The sequence below is a fragment of the Cygnus atratus genome, chromosome 13, assembly GCF_013377495.2.
Source record: "Cygnus atratus isolate AKBS03 ecotype Queensland, Australia chromosome 13, CAtr_DNAZoo_HiC_assembly, whole genome shotgun sequence".
In the NCBI taxonomy this organism is placed as follows: domain Eukaryota; kingdom Metazoa; phylum Chordata; class Aves; order Anseriformes; family Anatidae; genus Cygnus; species Cygnus atratus.
Window position 1 is genome coordinate 3,698,075 of NC_066374.1, and position 23,673 is coordinate 3,721,747.

Below are 23,673 nucleotides of genomic sequence, written 5' to 3' on the forward strand. Positions count from 1 at the left end.
AACTACATTACGATCAATTCCAAAAGCCAGCAGTGAAAATTGCATCAAGGCTGACCAGTTCCAGTGAGCACAGTCCCTGCTCCTTCCCTCTGACAGCACAAAGAGAGAAGAAAAATAAACTGGAGGCAACGAAACACAGCAAGATTACATGAACAGAAGTGCGTTGGGCTGCTGAAGGCTGCGGTGTAGAGATACTCACCTGACTTCAGGCTGCTCACATGCAGCTGGACTTTGAGGCAGCCTCAAAGAGTCCTGCTGTCAGAGAAGAGATGACCAGCAACATCCACGCAGCTGGAAGCAGCAGCAAGCAGGTGCTGTTGGTCTACTCATTACAAAAGGAAAGCAGCAGCCTCGTGTGCAGCTGCAGGACGGTCAGAGAACAATCCAACGGCGATGGGTAAGGGAAGAGACTGGGATGAACAACTCCTCTGTCCTGCAAAACCTCCGATCAGGGGGTTGGAAGCTTAAAGACGGAGGCCAAACAGCAGCAAGGGGGGTTAGACGAGATCAAGATTATTTTTGTTTTATGTTCAATAAGGTTTTCATACTTGGAAAAATTATCACAAAACCAGCAGATTGGTGGAAAAAAATGAAAACACAGGATTTGTTCTTTAAAAACACACAAAATACTTTTATAGCTAGCTGCAAACATAACAATAGACATTTACAAGGTATCTTAGTGCATATTTACACTTTTTGTTTTCTTTCCTAGAATTAAAGCTGCCATAATCTTCAAAGACTTTAGGGCTGTTTCAACAGCTGAATTACAAAAGAGCTAATTCACAAATTACAAAATAAACTTAGTTTAAATAAGGAGGAGAAAATAATCCACAAGGTTCACTTTAATATAGATTTATATAGAAAAGGTCATTCTCTTGATACATTTTCTAAGGTCGTGAAATGGCAAACTTTTAATATTTCAACCTGTGCTTGGATGGTTTGGATCGCAGAGTGAAGCAGCTCGCAGCTCACTCGTTTCTGGCACTTTGGACCACGAGCGTGCTGAAAGGGAAACTGGGTTTAAGCCACGTGCCCCACAAAACTGTGACTCTGCAGCTGGAAGAGACCTGAATAAGGAGGCAGGAGTGCTGAGCACGCCTCTCTCAGGGACCAATCCTGCTCTGCAGGCAGCAGGAGCTGTGCTGCTGGCTCAGAGAGCAAACAGACAGCCGCTTTCTGGCTCTCTCCAGGGGCAGGGTGTGGAAGCTGCCCTGCTCCATGCTGGTCTCCAGGTATTTCAGCATCTTCACTGCTGAGCCTGAGCAGAGACCACGCTGAATGAAAGCGAGTGTTCAAATACCTCTGAATTTGGGGTAACACGGATTCTGCTTGAGTTTGGAGGGCAGGTGGGCTTCTTTTTCTTGGATCTCAATAGTTTAGCGTGGCCCTAAGCGATGGACACAATGGTGCAAAACAGACGGGTCTCAATGCTTCTGAAAGCCTAAGAGATGATGCTGTTGGAAGTTGGACTCTAAAACAAACTTAGAATAAGATCTTTTTGAAAAGAAATGTATTTTCTTCATAAATACAGTACAATTACATTTTACAATGTCTTTTTACTTTCTAGACATGAAAACACTAGCTTTTTTTTAAAAAAAAGTTCCTATACAAATACATGGAAAGAGAACCCCTGCCCACAGCCCCTGGCCCTGGCACGAAGCAGAGCCGCCAGCCTCCGGGGAAGGCAGAGGAGCCCAAATAGCCCCAGGGTGTCGCTGTCCTTGCTGCCCCGAGTTTACGTGGTCACTTTACAGGTGGAAAAGCGCAGCTCCTGCAGCCGGGATCACGGCTGGCTCACGGGATGCGGCCGTCACACACCTTAACACACCGCCGCTCGATGGTGCGGGCTCGTGGAGCAGGAGGCATCCTTGGAAATGGTCCTGGCCGAAAGCCCTGCAAGTCCCCTCCCTCAGGCAGCCAAAGAAACGAAACAAAGCTAATGCCAGCTTTGCGCCTCACATTTTGTGGTTGCTACAAAAGGGAAAGAATTTAAGCTCCCTGACTGCATTTGCTTACCTTAGCCACACTTGGCAGACTCCTGAGGAGCAACTCAGATCCCCAGGGGTGCTCAGACCAGAGAATTACAGCTCTAGACCCCACAGGAGCTGCCAGGCAGGAGCTGTTCAGTTAATGACAACACCGGGTCGGATGGGAACAAAAACCTCCAGATCTCGGGCAGTGCCCTGAGCCTTCAAATCCCAAAGGAATTGCCCACGGAAAGGGCTTGGGAGTTTGGCCAATCTGTACGCAGTGAAAGGAAAGAGGAGAAGTAACTACACTTGATTTTCTTGTTTTGCTCTACAAAGAAGAATATGTGGCCTTTTTTTATTTTTAATAAAAGCTACAATTCTGCTTCTAATACCCGAGTTTAAGAAAAACTCTTAGTCTAAAATTTTGGTTTGCAAAGAAGGTCATTGCAATCAACCTGTTAAAAATCACGTTCTACTAGTAATAAGCTCTACAGAAGGAACTAGGTGTGCAGTTTGTCTCCTTAAAGCAGTTTGTTTAAAAATAAAATAAAAATCTGTACAGGGAGACTGAAGACTATAGTACACACCTTCCTCAAAGCAAGCAGCTCGTTTACATTCACATCAGGATGGCTCTGAGGAAGCTCGAGGGGAAGACTACATTCCTCATGGTTCCTAGTTTATCAGCACAGGAAGATTACCTCAAACTTCCCTGTCAAAAAATTTCAGGGGCTTTGCTTTTGGGAGAAATCAAAACTGTAAAACAGGGCAAAGAACTTGACCTAAGGACTGTGAAAATGCATCACTGGCTTCCAAATTCACTTCTACTGGCACAGAAACAGTAAGGCTACCGCGATCCTGACGGCTTGCTCTGTCAGAGACCACCTGGCTGCCACTTTTTGAGGAGGCAGCTGCTGTGCATCATCTGCATTACATTCACATAAGACTATTATGTCCTTTTCTCTACAAAGTATACAAAAATAGATTGCAGTGGAGCTCAGTTTGAAAACAATGAGCTGCAAGGAGTATAAACAAATTGTTTTTACCTAGTCCAGCTAACAGCCAATACCGACTGGGGAAAATCAGTTTTCTGAAACAGATTTTATCTGTAAAAGATCAAAAATGTCCTAGGCACTTCAGAATTAAAGTGAATCAAGTGAGTTGGAACTGTTTATCCAGAGCCCTACAGCTGCAAAACTTCTTTCCTACTGCTGAGAAGCACTTGTAAAGATGGAATATCATTTTTTTCTGACTTTAGAAGAGCAGAAAAGTACTCAGACCTCTCTCCTCTCTGTCACACATCCCAGTGGCATTTGATCTCCCTTATGGTTCATTCTAAGCCCAAACCACAAAATCCAATACAGAAAATGAAGCTGAAAGGGCAGAAGAATGGACATAGTGACCTAATAAGAAAAGCTTCTTCTGCATTTCCAGCAACTGGGGAAGAGGAAGGGAAACCACTTAAAATCACCCAGAGTGGGCATAACTTCATGTAACAGGATGGAATTAAGTCAACAGAAATAAATGCAAGGGGTGAGAACAAAGAGGCTGTGAATAGTTTGTCTAGAAAAGGGTGGAGAACTAAATCAAATTCTTAGAATACCCTTAGAAAAGGTCTGCTGTACTCCAGAACATTGTCCCATACGGCAGAGACTGTCCAAGCCGTAAAGCGCAGCTCTGGAGTGTCTGACGCAGTGTGATGAAGGAAGGTTGTGCAGCCTGTTAGAGAGGTCACTAGGCCAAGTCAGGCTATTTAGACTTAGTCGTATCTTGCAGTAAGGTCAGGCTATTTAGGCTCAGTCCCTATCTTACAACATACACATTCTACCATCTCGAACTTCTCTGGGTCCAGGAATATTGGCTGGAGAGTACTAACAAGCAGTAAATTTGCCAGGTATGACAGGAACTGCTTGCCTTGCTTTTCTAAGCGATGACCACTAGAAGACGAGCAGAATCCAACTTGGAGCTGATCTTCAGGCACTGCTAAGACACCCGTGCAGTGAGAGAAGGCACCTCCTGAGAAGGCATCTCCCAACCCTCCACTGCAAGCTTCACATTATATTTGTTGATCTGGTAAGGCCATTTCAAGAGGACACCTTATCACCAGTGTCAACCAAGTAAGAATTGAGGACATTCACTAGCTGTTGGATGATTAACGGCTAATTTTTCTAATTTCTGGAGTGATCTGAAATTAAGATCTGGCTACTCTAATGTTGCACAGAAAGCTGAGGCTAGCCAGGTTCCTGACACATGACTACGAGCTAATTAAACATTTAAACATTCAAGTAAAAAAAAGTTTTTAACAGAAATTAATATTGAACTGTTTTAATAAAATGCAAAGACAGTAACAAAAAATACTCAAACATTTACTTCTATTGGTCTTAGTATCTCCTTACAGCACCTGCGACCAAAGTATTGCTGCATTTGTGGCAGTTTCCAAGGATCTGAAAGAGAACCTGACAACTAGAATGCGTAACTTCCTTCCGTAATGCCTCAGGGGGGTTATTTAAGCTGCTCTCTCCAGTTAGATAAAGAAAAAAATAATTTGAAAGGACAGAATTTGCCATCTGAAACTTTACACAGAGCTCCCTTTTAAACCTCTACCTCCGAGGTTTTGCTATATGAAAAAGCATCTACTATCTCCCAGAACGCAGGACATACAAAGGAAGGCATGTGAAATATAGAGAAACCTGTAAAGAGAAAGTTCTCCACAGATGAAGTTGCTAACACTGAAAAGCAACAGCGCTCGCCACTTGCACTACTATGAAGTGGGAGTAGCTCCACTAAAGCCAATGGAATTACAATGGCAGAAATCTGACCTAACAAATCAGGACCTAGCCTGGAAAATGTCCTTTTTAATTTACGTAAAACATGAATGCAATATATTAATTACTATCCACTGTATAAATTATTGAAAAAGTATAAAATCATGGCAAATCTTTCGATGCAACTGAAAACATGAAATGTGACATTAATCACCGGAGTCTTGTCTTTTCCTTTTTTTTTAATAGGAATAACATGACTTGGGGAAAAAAAAATACCCTACTGAAAATGCAAATCTTTCCAGCCTATGACTGTGAAATACCTATTTTGAGTTCTCACTCTGACTGCAAAGAGAAATCTCCCTTGATCATACCTCATCTCAGCTTCTTCTGAACACCTGTGATCTGAAACCATTAAGTGGTGCTGATAACTAAGTCCCTGGTTCTGATCATTATAAGGCCTTCATGCCCATCGTACTGTGTTAAAAGTAGACAATTAGCCAACAGCTGTGAGAGCAGGTACTTCTGTTTAAGACTTTCAAAATACTGAAATGAAATACAAGATGTAGTGTGCCTAAGTTCTTGTTTTTTTTTATACAGACATTACCAGATCCAGTAATTAAAAAATAAAGGGGGAAACTTTCAAAGAACAAGTGTTATGAACTTTTTTTTTTTTTTTTTATAATTTAGAACAAATTATAAATTAACCTGTTCATACTTTTGAGACATAATATACAAGAGCAAACAGCTGAGTTTTGTTTTATTACTCAGGTACTACAAATTTTTTCCCAATAAAAATGTCTTTTAAAAAAATTCTTGCTATTGTATCCCAGCTTAGATCCTGGCACAGCCTTTCAGATGAGGTATTCTACCATCTCTCCATCTGGGAGGTCCTGACCCATGGTCTGAACAGGGGCTTTTCTTTCAAGGGTGCTGGAGTGGAAGAGTGGCCCATCTATGCAACGAGGAAAAACAAGAGACAGACAATCAAAGCTGTAACTTCAATCACAGGCAACAACCGTGAGCACAGGATTAGAAAAACGAGGTTAACATTTTAAAAGTCACCTTCTGTCATTGGCCAAAAAACAGTTAACAACTTATTATTTAATAGTATAAAAAATGCAATTCTGCATGTATGTAGCCAGACAAATGAAGATATTTTCTCAAATTCCCTCTGGATATCTCCTGTTGATAGACAACGGCCTATAAAACTGGCACAACTACATTTAAACCAATGCAGTCAGTGTAGGCTTTCACCACAAAACCTGTTCCCGTCTCCCTCAATACCTATTAAATAGTATAGCATGGGCAAGATGCGCAGCAGACCAGCCAAATTCACTCTTCCATAAAGAACAACATAACTGTAATGTGTCTGTAAGTAGAAGAGGCAAGGTTGTGTAATCTGCATCGATTTGGCAGAGCGGGCTGGAAAATGAGCAGCTCCTGCCAGCTTGGAGCTCTGTGGGAAGCAAATCCAGCCCCTGGGATAGCCACTGTCAGGCAGATCTACTCACAGCAAGGCTGAAGTCGGTCCCACGGCTGGGACAGGGCATGAATGAGACAGTTTTATCATGGTAGCTACCTTCCCTTCTTCTCCGTCCTCCTTACCTAAGTCCACTTTGCTTTGAATACCCACTAAAACACAACAGCCAGTTTCTACAGCCCATTTTCGTAACCTGCTTCAACCCCACGTGCTGCTCACAACTTACTTCAGAGTAGATTGACTCAGAGACTGTTCCAGGATTTGCATATACCTGCTCCAATTCTGCAATCTTGCTATACCTCCCTGCCCGGTGTGTCCATTCTTATCCTACCACTCTTAAAGCTTTTTTCTTTTTCAATTTCGAGACTCCTCAGACCAAAAGCTTGTCTCTGAGAACCATCTGTCCTCAACAAAAGTAAACCCAGTTTTCCTGAACAGATAAAGTTCAGGAGCCTGCCCCGTGGAGCAGAGCTGACGCTGAGTGAGTGGCAGGGGCCCCTCCGGGTGGGCAGCTGAGGTTCCTCACCTGTTTTGTCCGCACTGTAGGCCAGGCCAGTACTGGGGAGTCGTCCTGGTGTGGGAGCTGCAGCAGGAGGAGCAGCTTTGCTTTGATCGCTCCCCCGGTCAGTCTGGGTGCTGCAGTCTCTGCTGCCTGTTTTCGAGTGGGCTGACAGCAACGGGGTGGAAGGAAGGACAGGAGAGGGCGTGGAGGGGATGGATTCCGAGCGATATTCTGTTCCCAGCAGAACACCTTTGTGGAAAAAGGGAAGGAAATTTCACAGTCCCAGAAAACCAACTGGAATCAGTTCTGCCCCTCTCTGTAGCAGTTTCTCTAGGGTCTGGAAAGCACTCTGTGCTTCAGCAACCAGCTCTAATTTACCTTTCTAGAGCGCCTTTCACCAGTGGGTGCTGAAGTACCTGAAGAAAAGCAGCATCATGTTGCTGCATGCAAAGATACGTAAGTCAGCCCTAACACCAGGCTTCCCTGACTCTAAGCACTTGCCTAGCTACGGCTGGGTAAATCTGCACACCCTGAAATCAGCTGAAAGAGATTGCATTCACCTGTCAGGGCCATTTGGCCTCGTAGGGAGGACCTGTGGGCCTAATTTCTTCCCAGGAAGAAAGACATAATCTAAGATTTGCTTTGATACGACTCGTTTTCTCTAAACGGTGCTAAGCCATTCCAGACAGAAGTCATGTTGGCGCAGGCACAACACCAGAGGACAGCAATCCCAATTTCTATCTGTGCTGGCTGCTTACTGAAGGAGACTTTACACCTTCAGACAGCTGTAACAACCCACCTGAAAGCACGTGCTTGGGAACTCTAAAAACGAAATCCCAACTATCCCTAAGGTCAGGCACCAAACCGAGTGAGAATTAAGGCTGAAATATTTTAACGACAGAGCCTGAACACCACAAGTTACCGTCTCCCCAAATGTGATTCAAACAAGAGTTGTGCCAAGTATGTCCCACCTTGCTTGCAGTCAGTTTTACTGCGTGCTAGGCCAGCCAATCTGTCTGTCAGACACCTTCTTCCTTCTGTTGCTCCTGCCTCCCCTCTAAGCAGTGACTCGCCTATCTGAAGTGCCACAGTTATTTAAAAATTACCTAGACTGCCTTTCCAGCTCTTGTCCTCCCTCTTCTCCTCCAGGATGGGAGTGCTGCTCAGCGTGGATGAATGGGACAGCAAGCCCGAGCCCGCGTTTGAGATGGACATGAGCGACTTGGCGGGCCTCATTGAGGAGAGCTGGTCAGTCTTCCCGGGCTCCTTGCGGGAGCGCTGCTGCAGCACTTTGATCATGGCGTCCTTCTCAATGATCTGAGCATGCAGAGTCTTGATCCTTGTCAAGAAGAACAAATAACATTTTTGAACTCCTGTGTCCTCAGACTGAGACCTCAGCTCCCCATGGCTATGACTTGAACTCCCCATGGCATTCAGAGAGGTACAGAGAGGATGCCAGTGAGCTTATCACCCCGAGCACTGGCTGCTCACAGCCCCACCACAGCAGATGATGCATAAGACTTCCTGTACATACACGAACAGAGCTTCCCTGAGATACCCACCCGCCTCTGGGTGCTGGAAGCTGCTCTCATCAGGCATGGAAGAGGCTTTGAGGCAAGGCTGAGAGTTATGGGCTGGACATGAGACCAACAGAAAAAAAAAAGTATTTATAGACTGGGGAGTTTGCACTGCAAAAATGTTGGGGGAAACAGGTGTGTGAAAGTGTTAACAGGTGGCTTGAGGTCTGATGAAGATGCCGTGACAAGAGAAGAGGAATAAGCTAGATACAAAAATCTAAGATGGGTTTTGGATTGCTGTGCAGTTACTTCCTTGGCCAAATGAGCGTCTGGCATCCTATGTTGTTGCTACTGGTGAAAACCTACGAATTTCTGGTTCTGAGGCATCTAGCCAGATAATTCATTTAAAATCCCTGTCCTAAAGACAGATGGGATCGAAACTACATTTTACCTTCCCTCCATGTCGAGACACCTCCTGTTGGCAAGCAGGATCTCTTCCTCCTCCTTCTGAATGCGAGCTTCCAATGAGGTGTCATAGCTCGGGTTAGGTGAGTGGCTGATCACCGTCGTGTCCCTGGGAACAAGCAGCAGAGCAGATGAAGGACCAGCTGAATATGCTCCTTTCCTCCTAGCAGCACAAAATGATTGCTCAAAAGTAACAAACAAGAGCATTCACTTCTTTTTTGAGTTTAAGCTGTCTCAGTGTCTTCCAAAATTCCATATCCCAGTCCTAATGAAGGAAGGATTATAAACATATGCAAATAATTGTAACAATAGTCAATCTACTGTCCATCCCAGGCCAGGCTGTGCTCTAACGGATTCACTGTGAATCCACTGTTTCAACTGAAAGAATGATAACTGCACTTCAAATGCATTTTTTTCCCTTCTCCCTCCAACAACAGGGTATCTAAGTATGTACTGAAGGGAGATAGTCATGAAAATTTTAAAGCAATTTAAGCAGCTTGGTCCAAAATACTTGGAATGAACTGAAAACAGCTTTAGATTGACTCCACACAGTGCCTGATATTAACACTGTGATGGTTGTTCAGTACATTAACCAAAATATAATGAGTATTTCATCCTACTTGTTGCTGTATAGTCAGAACGAAGTCACTGTGCAATGCTTTATGTCACTGCATGACTTATAGCATTAAGAGCATGTTACTGACATAGCTATGCATTAATACAGTAATATTTTTTTTTAAAAAAAGTTAGTTACCAATAGCTCCAATTCATTGTGATAAGAAATTTGTTCCCTTAAACAAGAACAAGGCCTAAAAACTGTCTGGAAATGTGCATTTAACCCTACAAAAGTTCAGATCAGGAATGGCAAAGCACCAACATGACGGGCACAAGAAGCTCATCATCAAAGAAACCTAACCTGACCCAGGTACAGCCTGTGCTGTGAAGCAGCCTTCCTGCAACCTCAGCTTCCTAAGGGGTGCTGTTTTCCACTACCAAAGAAAAAGGAAAGCAAAGTTGTGCACAGCACAGATGAGGTTACCACTGAAATGAATGAAATCCCTCACAGCCTGTTTTTGAGAAGGCTACGCTGTAGGTACCAACTGCACAGAAACTTGCAGAAGCACTGATGCTGATGGAACAGCCTCTTTTGAGGGCGCTAGAAGGAAATGGAAATCCAGGGGTTGGCTCTTTCCTGACTGGAAAGCGTTCTTGTTCATTTAACAAACCCGAACAGGCCTAACACATCCTCTCTCGTTCCATGACAAACAATAGACCAGACTCCTGTTTATCAGCACGTGCTGAAAATATAACACAGCCTCTCGGGACAAGCAGTAGCGAGAGCCTTTAGAGAATCTCTGGGGAGGCAGAGAACAGTGCACAAGAAACATCAATACCCCAAAATAACAGGCAGCTTTTGGAGCAAGATAAGATAAGCCTTTAAATGCTAACACAGCAGATCTGTGACTTCCCCCGGTAATTCTAGTATGATCTTATGTGCTAGGAAGCCAGCTGCGATAACATCCCTATTTGAATCTGGTTCCTGAAACAATCTAACATAAAATCTGCTGTCAAGAAGCAGAAACCAGTGATCAATGAAATTACATGTAAGCACTACCTGACATTAAAGAATTGCACTCCAATAACAGCTCTTGCTTGCCAACTAGCCGAAGCACTTGGGCCTATTTGCAACCGTATTTATTACGTGCTTCTGAAGAGCTGTCTTGGAATGTGACCTTGTTACCAAATTTCAGACACCTTTTCCTTCGCACCCCCACAAGCACTACTCTCTACACACAGCAGAAGGTTTTGAGCAGAATTTCCTAGTAGACATTTCTGGTTAGTAACCATGTTGAGGACAATACCACAAAGTAATTTGAAAAAACATTCTGGAGAACAAGCAAGCCATTCAGGGTGAGCGATGTGATTCACCAAGCTTACCCCATCCCACATGACTTCAGCAAGGACTGACTCCTGTTTAGAAAACAAACAACAAAAAACAACAACAACCCTCCTCATACATCTATTTTTGAAGCAACAGCTTCGAGGAACGGCTCAGAACAATTCTAGTCTGGAAAATGGTTCTTGCTTTTTGGGGAATCTTCCCCTGGTAAAAAGTTTTTAATTGTTAGCAATCGCACAGCTCCCAGGAAAAAGCTGCCAAGCTCCACTTGCACGCAGAAGTTTGTGAAGCTGTTCAGACCACAAGGAAAGGTATCATGGGAGGGTGGTATGACAACATTCCTCGGTGGGAAATTCAACATTCAGCTGGAAAAAGAAAATAATCCCTGTGCTATGAATAGTCTCATTTACCTCTGAGCAGCCACAGTCGCAGCTGCATCCAAAGCAAACTGTCTCATCACACTCTCCTCCAGGTATTTCTGCTCCCACTTGGTCATGTCGGCTTCCAGAGCAAGAATCCTTTCTTCCTTCTCGCGCAGGAGCTCCATAAGTGCCGTGGCGTTGTACTCCGACACATTGGCAGCCTGAGATGTACCCTGACGCTGATTCCCAAAAACAAAACAAAAAGAAGTCGCAGGATGCACCTGTAAGACTCAGGGCTGGTTTGTTTGCTTTGGTCTGAAAGACAGAGGCTGGGCAGGAGCAGCACTGGCTCGATGCAAGAGCCCCCCCCCCCCAGAGGGAAACACCGCAGCCTGTGCTGTGCTGGGCACACTAGGTGATGGTCACAGTCTCCTTTAGAGCTTAACCTGAAATGCCTGCAGGCACATTTTCAACCTTGCTCTGTCCAAACCTGGCAAAGCCAGGCTTCTATTTTCCAAACGGTGAAGCTCAAAAGTCATAATATGCCAAGAACCACTCCTCAGAAAGACAGCTTTACTCATGCTAGAGTGCTTCCTTGTGCCACTCCACAGCTGGTGAGTACTAACAGGCAAATACCTGCGATGGAAAACGCTCCTTAAAGCCTTTTTCCACATGCAAAGCCCCAAGTGACTGCCAGAGAGCTAGATCACGCTACTCAGCTCTGATGCCTACAGCTCATCCATACTGCCTGAAGTAACTCAAACTTATTTCCAACACTGCTCCAACAAAACACAAGAATTATCACAGATTTAAAAAGAAATCCAAAATATTAGGATATATATTAGGATATATAGTATATACTAGGATATATTAGGATTCGATTACTAAATCACTACGATCAGTGTACACCTGAGCATTAAGTAGCTGGGAGTTAAAAATAATTTCGTTCTAAAGCAAGACTTGAAGACAGACTGCTCCTCTTCTCTCAAATCAAGAAAGAGCGGAGGTTTCCTGTGCTAAAATTTCAAAGTGTAAACTGCATAGTTTTATATGGAAGTCTCATCTGCGATTGGCATGATATTTGACTTAAAAATAAAAAAGTTACTTTAAAAGAAAAGAAGGAAATTGGGCAGGCAAACTGTTTCATGTCCAGCTCAGAATTCTTAAACCATGACAAGAAATAATTTTTTTGCTTTTTATCAGGTTCACAGTTAAAAGCCGTGGGGTTCAGGGCAAATAATCTTGCATGGTAACATGGAAGAAAGCTTATCAAATTACTGTAACTCCTATCAAACCAACACAAAATACAATTAATATTTAAATATCTGTTCCTCCACAGATGTGGCAGTCGAGGACTAAACATAACCTGGAACTAAATGTGATTTAGCACACAGGTAAACTGTCAGGTTTGTAAATTTTTCTGAAAAAGGATGCAGGCCTGTATTTGATGCATGTTGAAATGCATCACACTGTAACACCACCTAAAACCTCACATCATCGTAATACCCTGCACAATCTACTTCTCACTCATTCATTCCACTGAAAAAGACTCAAATTACAATTCTAATATATTCTATGTGAAACTTCTGCCTGTTTCCATCAGCTACCTTTATGGAATTGGTTTTGTGGTTTTGGTAGCTTTTTTTCTTTTCTCAATACAAAAGTTTTTTGAAGGGCCTCTCTTTCAGACCAGCTGCTAATGGATTTTACATAAAATTTCAATTGTGAGCAATATTTTTAAAATAATATGAAAGTAAATATAACCAGGTTACTTAAAGATAGAACACCATGCAGCTATATGTCTATGTCTGAATATTGTCATGGAATGGATCCCCTATTGCTACCTTATCTACGTTTTCTGGTTAGAATGGAATAAATAAATCAAGTAAAAACCAACAGAGAGGCCAGCGTGATAATAACTACCAAAAGAAAAATTTGCTCATTTTACGTGGCCAGCAGGAAAATAGCTAACAAAAGAAAAATGTGCTCACTTTACACGATGGAGAAAAACCACTGCCCTTCTTTCGTGCATGGTGTAGCGTACAATCCTAAAAGCAGCCTGGCAAGGCAGGGAGAAAGGATACCTGCTGCATCCGGAGAGATTCCAGCTCTCGCTCCAGCCGTGTCCGCAGCCTGTGTTCCAGCTGCTCCCGTTTCTCACACGCTGCCTGCAGCTGAACCAGGGCCTGCTGCATCTTCTCCACCTTCTCAACGTAGACCTGCTTCTTTTTGAGCTGAAACAAAAGGGAAAATATAACTGAAAGTTAAGTAAGGAGAACAAGGGAGTCAACTTCTGGCTTCGTACGCATTGCAGAACACTGCAACGGCAGCCAGGAGGAAAGCATCCAGTTGGAGCTGTCAGGGTGCCTCAGACTCCATCCTGGGCTCCAGACACTCTGGAGGTTACAGCTCTTCCCCATCTCCACTTTCCTGCTAGGTGTGTTTGTTCTTGCCATCCTCAGCATCCGCGTGGTAGAGACGGGGAAACCGAGGCAAGTATTTGTTGCAAATGACTGAGATGGGCTAAGTTGGGTTGGTACCAGAGGGCGTTTACCTGACTTGGTGCCTGTTATCAAGGTAACTGTAGCAAAGACAAGGATTAGATCCAGCCCACGAGCTAAGAACAGGGGTTTTTCAGTGCAATATGGAAAGCTGCTGGCAGGATCCCATTCCAGTCCCACTGCAAAATTATGAACAGGCTCAAGATGTACACTAGACGCAGCCTGAGCTCTCCTCCCAGGAGTCATCTTAGCACACTTCAGGCAGAATAAAACCAAACTAAAATATGAAATTAAAAACGTCAGAATAAAGCACAACCCTATTCTAATATACAGAATGCTGCACACTCACAGACGTAACTGTCTGTAACAATCACAACTAGCTGGCCTCGTACAGCAAATCCGGGCCACTGCTTTTTTAGCTGTGATTGTTGTAAACTCTGAAATACAAAATAGTAGGAAGGAGGCAACTTTTCCCAAGTCAGAGCCAAAGCCTAGAGAAGCACCACAATGCAAAACACAGGCTCCCTTATGCGAGTTCAAAGAGCTACTCTAGAGCTTCATGGAAGAAAAGTCCATTGAGGGATATCGAAGACAAAAGATGCTGTTTGGGCTCAGGAAGTCTTCTCGGAAGCGGAAAGTATTCTGGGAAAGTACCACACCACTGTTTGGTGGTCCTATTCTTCCAGTGCTCCCTGGGAATCTGCTCGTAGTTACGGGGGAGACAGGAGAGCAGGCCTGCAGGACTTGGATCTGAATGAAACGAGCCATCCTTACACCACACCATCCTTCCCAAAAGGTCTCGCCACATGATGCTTCAAACTTTTCCCTTTTCATATTCCTGTTCCTTAAGGCAACCCAGAGACTGCAATGTGAGCACCAGAGAGAAGTCTCCAAACGCTATTAATCCCAGACGTGGCATCCCTTTCTTCTCTTCATAAAGTCAGCAGGCACCTAACCTCACAGCGTGATCGTCGCTGCCCTAGAGGATTTTCCCCAAACAAGTATTTTATAATAAAAGTTACAGTAACGAGTGAGTAATCCAGCCAAAGGCCTTCCCACCAGTGCATGTACAGCAGAAAGGTATTTTAATGCTTTGATTGCTCAAGATTTCCAACTTGTTTGGAATGGGAGGGACAAGAACATTTTAAAACAACTTAATATTCAGCTGCTACTCTGCAGGAAAAAAAATGTTGTAATTAATAGATCTTTTTATTCCGGGTTATAGTGCTCAATAGCACTGATTTAAGCTTTGTCAGACTCCAAAAAAGTGCATTTAATACACCAGTTTTAGAGTTTGATTAACAGTAGCTCCAACTAGACAGAAATGATAAACTACGAGTCAGCAGCAGAACCTGGACACGGAGAGTGCCCAGTACCTTGGTTCTCTGCACAGGACCTTACTTACCTGCATGTGAACAAGAAACAACCTAATAGGCTGAGAAATATCGTGCATCAAGCTGAAAAATAACCTCCTGAAAATCAGATCTCTCCCCCTCTTCTGTATGCAGAATTAAGGGAGGAAGGACAGACCTTTGGTTTCTCGTTACCTACTGCAAAGCACTGAAATCTCTGAAAAGTTTTCTAAGGCAGGTAAAGCTCTTCTTCCAAAAGGCAACCGACAACAACGTTTTATTAGTTTCATAAGTAATAAATCTGAGAACGTGTATGTGTGGATTAACTTTTCGGCCTGCACTCAAAGAATACCAAGTGCCCAGCCGAAAGAGAATTAGGACAGAGAAATTCCGCTGAAATGTTCACTTTGAAAGCGCTCCCATCAGCCCAACCTGCAGGTGAAACGTTGCAACACGAGCTGTTGCCCAACTTCCCAGCACTGCCTGCACATGCCTAACGCATGCACCAGACCTAAAGCACAGGCATGGCTTGCTCAATGGCTTTTCACGTGGAGTTTTGTTTTTTCTCTTCACAAAATACACTTCATTTTCCTGCATCAGTAAAAAATATCTATGTTTAAAAACTTAGGGTTTAAACAGAATTAATTCAGAAATCCTTCCGATCATCTTCAATTTTGCAGTACCCAGATGTTCAGCGAGCTTTAAAGGCATGTGTGTGCTCCAGACAACTCAGCTTTCCTAAGGTATCTTGCCATAATTATCCTTTACATAGGAAATTGTTTTATTTTATGTACTTGCTGCACTGACTCAGTCCACTGCTTATTCTGGCAGCTCTCTTATTCATTGCCAGCTCTGCCACAGTGAGGACTTGTGAGGAACCGTTTACCTTCTGTGAACCAGGATTCTCTGCAGGAGAGGTACTAGTGAAGGCTAATTTTATTATTATTACATATATAGGTAGTATTTCTGACTTTTTCTGACCTCTGGATGTAAAGAGGCCCAGAAATAATTCTCCCAAGCACAGAGGGACTTCATTACCGTAAATTGAGAGTATGATTACGTTTTCCTAAGACAGGAATTGGAAGCAGTTTCCTGAGTGCTGCCAGTGTGCTGCAGACCTCAGTGAGATGGGAGGAAAGAAAAAAGGCAGCATGCTCAGGCTTGTTCTTGGTTGGCTGCCATGGATTCCCCACCCTCTCTCGCCCAGCAAAGAACCAAACCTGGCTGCTCCGTGCCAAGGGCTGCAGCAACATCTACCACGGGGGAGATGGCATCAAAGGATGCTGGAACTCCTTCCTCTGCAAGAAGCCTTGCAGGGAACACGTGCTCCAGATAAGAGCTCATTCCTGAAGCTTTACGAGGATGCAGTCACGCCCTTCCGTCTGTGAGTTTACATAAATTTGACAAGATAGTAATTTTCCTTTTGATGGTGCTGCATTTCACTAAACTCATGCTCACGTAATGTAACTATTTTGCCTTGAAGGGTGCTCTGAAAACACTGAGACTTCGACTTACATTAATATCTGTATTATAACACCTCTGTAAGACCGTATGATCTCAGTTAGCCGTGGTGCACGTCTGGAAGCACAGCAGAGCACTTCAGCATGGCTACATTCCTCCTCGGCATTTCCTACAGCACATGGCACAGCTTCAATAAACACACACAACTTCTCCAGGTCATCCCTGACTGCATCAGAAAATGTCCTAGCCAGGTATCAGAGGTCAGGCTTCATCAGCAAGATTTTCTAATTAAACCATTTAAAACAAGAGCAGTCATTCTCCCATTCACATTCCCTATGATGTTTACAAAAACTCTGCAACAGAACTGAGCAAAATAGGCAAGGCGAGGACAGGCTCTGTAGAAATCTAGCACACAAAAGCATGAATTGCTGCAGGTAATACCCCTAAAAAGATTCCCTGGCCTCCTGAGCAAGAATTTCAGTCTTCCTTTCCTCTTTCCCGTGTCAGGATTGCTTTCTGAAGTTGAGAGCCAGCTGAGCAAAGCAGATACACTTGGGATTTGGAGGCTTCCCTGCTCAGAGTCCAGCTGACCCGAAGAGCGAGCTCTTTCCAAGTTAGCCAGAAAGATTTATGCTCTGATGATGCCTGCACACCCACATCCCCCAACTGCAGGGCTTCCAGCAATGGAAAACGATTAACCACCCTTAACAGACAAGAACAAAATGATTAAACAAATGCATGCACTAAACCTAGAAAACTGAAACTTTTCTTCAGTGAAAGGATTTTGGTAAGACTCCCTAAGACAACGTAATGCCTGGCAGCAGGTAACCTGAAGGTTCCTCTGCTACGGAGAGCTTTGCGTGCTCTAAAAACAATGGCCAAGGACAAAGCGTTCCTGCCAGGATAGGGACACTTCATTATTACCCTAACTGCCCAGCAGAAAAGGGATTAATATTCTAGAAACTAAACAAATCGTGTCACTTCGTTTTATTTAGGTTTCTCAGGCACATCTTTGACAAACCATGCAACTTCTGTCAGGGATCTCAGTCCCTGCAGGCGAAAGGCTGAGAAGAAGGCACGGAGGTTTCATGCACATGGTGCAGGGAGCAGGGGCAGATAGAGATGAGGAGCTTCCCGTGTAAAGCTGCTAGATGCGTGGAGACTAGAGGCTGTAATATCCTCAGGACCAGAGCTACTTCTGCAGGAGAAACGTGGTCCTGGCATAGCAGGTGAGGGGGAAGAAAGGCTCTTCTTTTGTGGAGATTCATCACTTCCAGATGGGTTACTCAGCAAAGAGTTTTTCTGGGGAAGAAGAGAGGACTTCCTGCCTAGCTAGCAATGATTCAGAAACCCTCCCAGGCATTTTGACAAACCCAGCGATTACCCTCTTCATCTTGGACAGCTCCTATTTCAGCAAATTGGTAACACTCGTCAGCATCTGCCTGTCTCCCACCCACTATTTCTGATGGCTTCAAAGTCCTTTGTTTAATATATTCAGGGTGTTTTCATTACATTCTGGGCTTCTCCTAAAGCTGAATCCATTCATATGCAGCTGAAAATGTGCTTCCCCACAAGAATGTGCCTGCTATGGCAGAAATGTAGTAAAGAAAGAGGACAGCAAGCACGTTTAAACCACCTCTGCCTCTTGCAGCGCGGATGTATTCCTCTAGGATGCCTTTGAACCCTCAGCTTGTTTGAATCCAGGCCCAAGAAGGCGCCACTGGCTTCAGCAAGAACGCATGCTGAAGCAATTTGGTAACGCTATCCTCCTGCTAGGGAGCAGTGCTTGCTGCATGGGAATGTCATAATGTCGTCTCTCCGTTTGTTTGCCTTCAAATAAGTTAAAACTCTCGAAGCCACCTCTGGAAAAGCACTAACAGGCAGAATACGAGGTACAGATAACACAATAAAAAGCCAGTTCTGCAGCATTACAAGAACACGGGTCATTAAAAGAGGTAAGAGGGGGAGTTTTGTCTCCTGTCTACCCTGTCCATCCATGAACAGCTCTGTCCTGAAAGGAGCAGTTATGTAGCTCAGAGCCCAAGCACACAAGAGGGAAAGCTGGTGGAGACTAGGAATATCTTTTTATAGACCCAGAAGTGATTGGAAAAAAAACAGACAAGCCTTCAAGCGCACAAACTCTCCTTTGGGTCTCTTTCCTACAAGCCAGAGCTCTGTTCTGAAATCATCTCGGACACAGTATGTGAAGTACAATAGAAGTCATTTGGAAACGAATGTTTCTACATTTCCCCCCGGACAGAACCCCCAGTGTTATCAGAAATAGCGCACAATTTCTCCCCACAATAGCTGAGTGGGAAATGAATATAATATCTTAGCTCTGGTATCTGGTTTGTGTTGAACTCTGATGGCTGGAAGATCTTATAGCCCCTAAATACAAGCCGCTTGTAGAAGAGATATTTCACCCAAACTCCTTCCCTTCCCCCAGCCCCTAATTCACACCCACCAGACAGGCTGTCAGGCTTTTCTTTCTATTGCAAGGTGTGCACACGAGGATGGCAGAGCAGATAATTATATCTGCTTAATGGTAGTCACTATTTTTCAAAGCTGTCTCCTTCAGGCACTTGTTAAAATGGTGGCTTTGTAAAGCAGTGAAGCAAAGGCGTACAAGTTAAACCACGACCAAAAAAAATTACTATTTTTTTTTGAACTGTGGTCTTACATGGTAAGACAAATTAACCAGAGCAAGCAGAAATGACCAAGTTCATTAAAACTTCTAAAAAAATCCAGTTTACAAAGAGCTTAAAAGCAGTAGCACTTGTAGCCTTTCCGTCTAGTAGTTGTGGTTGGGCCAACGACTTGGCATGGAGCCCCCTGGTGCAGTACCACGAGCCTCGTAAGGACTCACAGAGGGCAGCCCTTACCCGGCTGGTCAGGACGGACCTTGCTGTGTCCCCCTGCAGTTCTGCCTTTGGCCCAGAGCAAAGTGAAGTTTAACCGTCTGTCCTGCTTGCTCTCGAGGTGTTTGCTAGCAGATGATGGTTAAAGTGCGGTACTGTGACTGCTTTAAGCTCACAGATCCAGGCCAGCTGTAACCATCTACCAGCTGCATACCTGCTGCACGCCGCTGCCACTCGGATGCCTGCAGCTGAGACCCTCGTGGCAATCCGTGCTTCAACGTGAGGAACTCTGGATGCTCCCGCTGCAAATATTGTCACTGCCCATTTCTGGGATATGTGGGTTTAAGCCAACGTGCGTTTTACCTCAAAGATACACAGTTTATCTCAAAATTATTGCATGTAATGAAAATAATCTGAAGTTTTGATTTAAAAAATAAATAAATATACTTCACTAGAAATGATTTTAATAAGCTGCTGACTTAACAGCAGCTGTTGCTGTGCAACATCTATTAAAGGGAAGGATGAAAATAGACGTGAAAACAGGGGTTAATTACTGGGTATCTTTATGTCTAGTAGAGAAATAGTAAAGTTTAAATATTACAGGTAGAACATACACATACTCTGCAAGCCTGTTTAAGAGCATATTTAAGTTTGTTTTAAATACCCACTGTCACTCACTCTTTTTAGCACTTTGCAAAAATAAACTCCACACTATCTAATTTTAATGGCAGCTTGTTCTAAACCTGAGGAGTCATTTCACCACTTCTGACAGAGCAGGGGAAATATTCTGAATACCTGCTTTTGCTTCCAAAAGCAAAGGTACCTGAGATCATTCCTTTCTCTATCACATTTAGCATGCCTTTGTCTCTTCCTTCCCTCTAACTTGGATGTTAAAATCCAGTACGTATAAAACTCCCCAAGCTCCAGAGGAGGAGACAAGTACCTACATTTTACAGATGGGTGGTTTTGCCCAAACTGGCAATTCAGGCCAAGGATTTTAAAAAGAATGTGTACGTTCCAGTTCCAATGCAACATGTAAATCTGGTCATGGTGACATATGGCTTACAGGTCTCATTAAAACAGAAATAAAATATTCTTTTTATAAAGGATCTGGTGAATACAAGGCAGGGTAGCTCTGCTCAATAGGAAGTCAAAACGGAAGGGGAAAAAAAAGCTGAAAACTCACATTACAGGATGCAACAACTGAAATATGCACACCCCCCTCAGGCCTTGAGCCAGAGAGGCTGCCAAACCTTAACGTAAGAAACTCCACCTCTTCTGCAGGACTAGTTTGGAAATTCCTGACAATTACAGGGACTAACAACCCAGATGAGGCTGGCAGGAATAAAAGAAGTAATTGACAAATTGTTCATATATCTTGGTCACTGAATGTCAGAAAGTCAGGCTGACATTTAGACTCGCTTCTGAACGGTGCCCTGAGCACCAAGCAGCTTGCTTGGCTGTCTTTCGGAAAGTTACCAAACAGCTTGGGGATTTCTGAAGTTCCCACAACTTAATGCTAACGAGGCAACAAATGCTTCATAATCCTAAGCATTTCATTAAAAAGTGATTTGGGAAATATGCAAAAGTGACTCTTCACCCTTTCTTTTTTTTTTTTCCTTGTTCCCCCTCACCTCTAGGAAAAAGCAGAGTTAATTCCTGCTCCCTCACTGAGACGCTTCCATATTTATCTACAACGGGAAGGGTGGCACTTCCTGCACGCCCTGGGATTCAAGCAGAGGTTGGATGCAAATGACCAGAAACCTTCGTGCAATCTAGAGCAGGGCATTTCACTCTCTATTGGCATAGGTGTGTTTGGGTCATGCAAATCTGGCCACATTTACCTACCCATTTTCCTATTCTACCTAAGCAGAAATACTTTGCAACAGCACTGAAAACAATTCTTGTAGTAAAATGAGAGGTCTTTCGAAAAGAAAACATACAATTATTATTGCCTCTGAAGGCTTCAACTTTGCACAGAAGCTTGACCTAGCCAAGTGCTGTGCGTGCTGGCCCCGGCTGACCGCAGCATCTTTATAAAGCCAGCTCCAAGCATGTGAATGACCCCAGGGAAGCCACCAGGATGTCCTGTGTACTTAAAGCTGGTCACACGTGAGACTTTTAGAATCATTAAGGCACTGAAAAATCTGAATGAGAGGCAAGGAGCTGCCATACATTGCAGAATCAAAAGACAGAACAGTTTGAGAGAGAGCCAAACAGGAGATCTGATCGTGGTTCTGTTTAAGTCCCCATATACCTAATGCTCCCTGTCCCCCAAAGCAGCCAAGGTGCAAGTCAGCCCTGCCAGGAAATGCTGCGGTCCTCGTGAAATCAATGGACTTGTCAGCTGTGTGCGGGGCTGAATGGGGACAGCGATACTTGAACGTTCCTTTGAATCTGCTCTTCTTTCTTCATTGTTATAACTTGTATTGCAGGGAAGCTGGCTCCCCAGTGATGAACCACGGCCAGTGGATGCTTCAGATGGCCTCACCAGTGTTTGCCGTGACCATGAGGGCAGTCCAGGAGAAAGCACAGAAGAGCTACTGAAGCAAGTAAAAGCTCAGAGAAGAGCAGACTAAAATTAAGAAGGCAGCTGCATCTGTACCTGGGAGAGAAAGAAGGCAGGCAAGACAGGAGGATGCTCACTTTGTATTTGACCATCCCTCCTTTGCTGGCACACCAGGATCCTAAGCAGAAAGAGGAGTAGAAGCTGACAAAGGGAGGGTTTACGACAAAGGGAAGGTTTAAAGAATGTCTCCAAAATGCAAGATGCAGGTGGGTGTAGGCACAGTGCTCAGCTGAGGGGGATGATGAGCACCAGTAGGCAGGAAGATGGCAGAACTGAAGGAGAGAACAAACCTGCCCTGGAGGAAGTCTGCTTGGCCATGAGATTTCCTCCAGGGGCTCTCTATGGAGGAAGAGTAGGAGTAAAGGAAGCAGGGTCTGGGAGTGGGAAATGGAGCCTTGGAGAGGAAAGGAGTAGGCGGGAGGAAAGAGGACGGCCGCTATGACGCAGAAGGGCAGCAAGGTGAGAGCCATGTGCGAATGGCAGGGACAAGGCTACAAAAGAAACTGCTGTGAAAGCTGCCCAGCTAAGCAGCTCAAATTCATTATCCTCTCCTGGGAGGAAAGGGACAGAAAACAAGCAAGGTCATTGTCATGCCCAGCTTATTATGAAGGCCGGGCACACGCACTGATCTGCACTGTGTACCACGATAACCTGGTGTGAGTGGAACACCTGGCAAGGGGACAAGCTGCATTCATTTGCTATTAGTTAAAAAGTCCATTCAGATCTGAACTTCTGCCAAGTTCAGGAAATTGCTAGGGCTGGGATTTCAGTCCCAGCCCACTTTTATCAGTTAAAACAAAAAGAAAATGAAACATGGCTGCCTAGACGAAAGCACTTGCAAGGAAATACAGATTTGTGGCTTATCTGTGCGCCGTTCAGTGGCTTAGCTAACCAACACAAAGCTAAGCCGATATAAACAGCTTTGAAGCAAGCAGATTTCCTTGTAATTTGCACAAGATGAACTTATTCCCACAGTCGCTTTCACTGGAATGCAAGCTACCCCAGTTTCTCCCTCCCAGCTGCCTTACCTCCTCCTCCAGTTTCACCACCTTGGCCTGAGCGTTGTTCAAGGCCTGGTCTCGGATCTCAATATGTCTCCGCTGGTCTTCGTTGGTGGAGCGTGCAGCAGCCAGTTCTATTTCCAGTTTCTCCTTTTCCCGCTGTGTTTCCTTGTCTATCAAAATAAGGTGAGAGTTAGCAATGGACAGCACTCTTCTCTACCCAGCTTTAAGGAGTCCTTCCCTCCAGAGGTGGGGAAAAGATGGGGCACCTCATGCTGGGACTTCTCACAAGACAGAGAATGCAAATCTGTAGCTATGGGGAAAAAAAGCATGTGGCTTTCAAGGAAGAGAAGGGTTTATAGCCCTGAAAAACAAGCACGGCACCTTCACGTAACAATATGCCACAGTGCTAAACGAGGAGGAATAGAAGGTGCATCACTCAGTACAGTTAGGTAATTTGCTCTGATTATACAGATGGTTAGCGAAGCTTGGCACCTCTTCACCTCTGAGCTTTCAGCACTGGAAAACAAACTGGGTGATTTTAATGTCCCAGGTTGGGGAAGGGAGGTAGCAAGCTTTTGTGCCTGAAAAACTTGTGCTCCTTTTCTTCACGCTGACCCTCCAAACAGGAAGGTTGTTCTGCCTGGGGCAGCTGCCCTCCTGCTCAAAGTAACACCCATTTGTCCCACTTGGCTGGCAGTTTCACCAAAGGACGGAGCAATAAAGTTCCTTGGTCTTCCTCTGCTGCCATTAAAAACAACCCTCTGGGCCAGGACCTGGGCACCTGCATCTGTTCTGCAACTGCCCAAAGCAAACCTGCAGTTCAGGAAAGCTTTTTGCCCAGTGCAGAGCTTATGCCCAGTGCTTTAAAGTCTCTCCAAGCACAACTTCTGGTCCTTTCCTCCTGCTCTCCAGAAAGAGCCTGACCTAGTGGGAGCAGCTATGCTCTGTGTCCAAGGAACAGGTTAACTGC

General features: G+C 44.4%; 1 protein-coding gene across 6 annotated transcripts in view; it reads right to left on the minus strand.

Moving 5' to 3' along the window:
- Positions 1 to 619: 619 nt before the first annotated feature.
- Positions 620 to 23,673, minus strand: part of AMOT (angiomotin) — a 62,056-nt gene continuing 39,002 nt past the window's right edge. For all 6 annotated transcript variants that reach the window (XM_035541400.2, XM_035541398.2, XM_035541401.2 and 3 more), the window contains 7 exons: positions 22,728 to 22,873; positions 13,043 to 13,192; positions 11,007 to 11,197; positions 8,683 to 8,805; positions 7,821 to 8,053; positions 6,739 to 6,963; positions 620 to 5,684 (listed from right to left, as the gene is read on the minus strand). In XM_035541400.2, the coding sequence (XP_035397293.1) occupies positions 5,584 to 5,684; positions 6,739 to 6,963; positions 7,821 to 8,053; positions 8,683 to 8,805; positions 11,007 to 11,197; positions 13,043 to 13,192; positions 22,728 to 22,873 (1,169 nt within the window). In that variant the 3' untranslated portion in view covers positions 620 to 5,583. The remainder of the gene's footprint in view (positions 5,685 to 6,738; positions 6,964 to 7,820; positions 8,054 to 8,682; positions 8,806 to 11,006; positions 11,198 to 13,042; positions 13,193 to 22,727; positions 22,874 to 23,673) is intronic.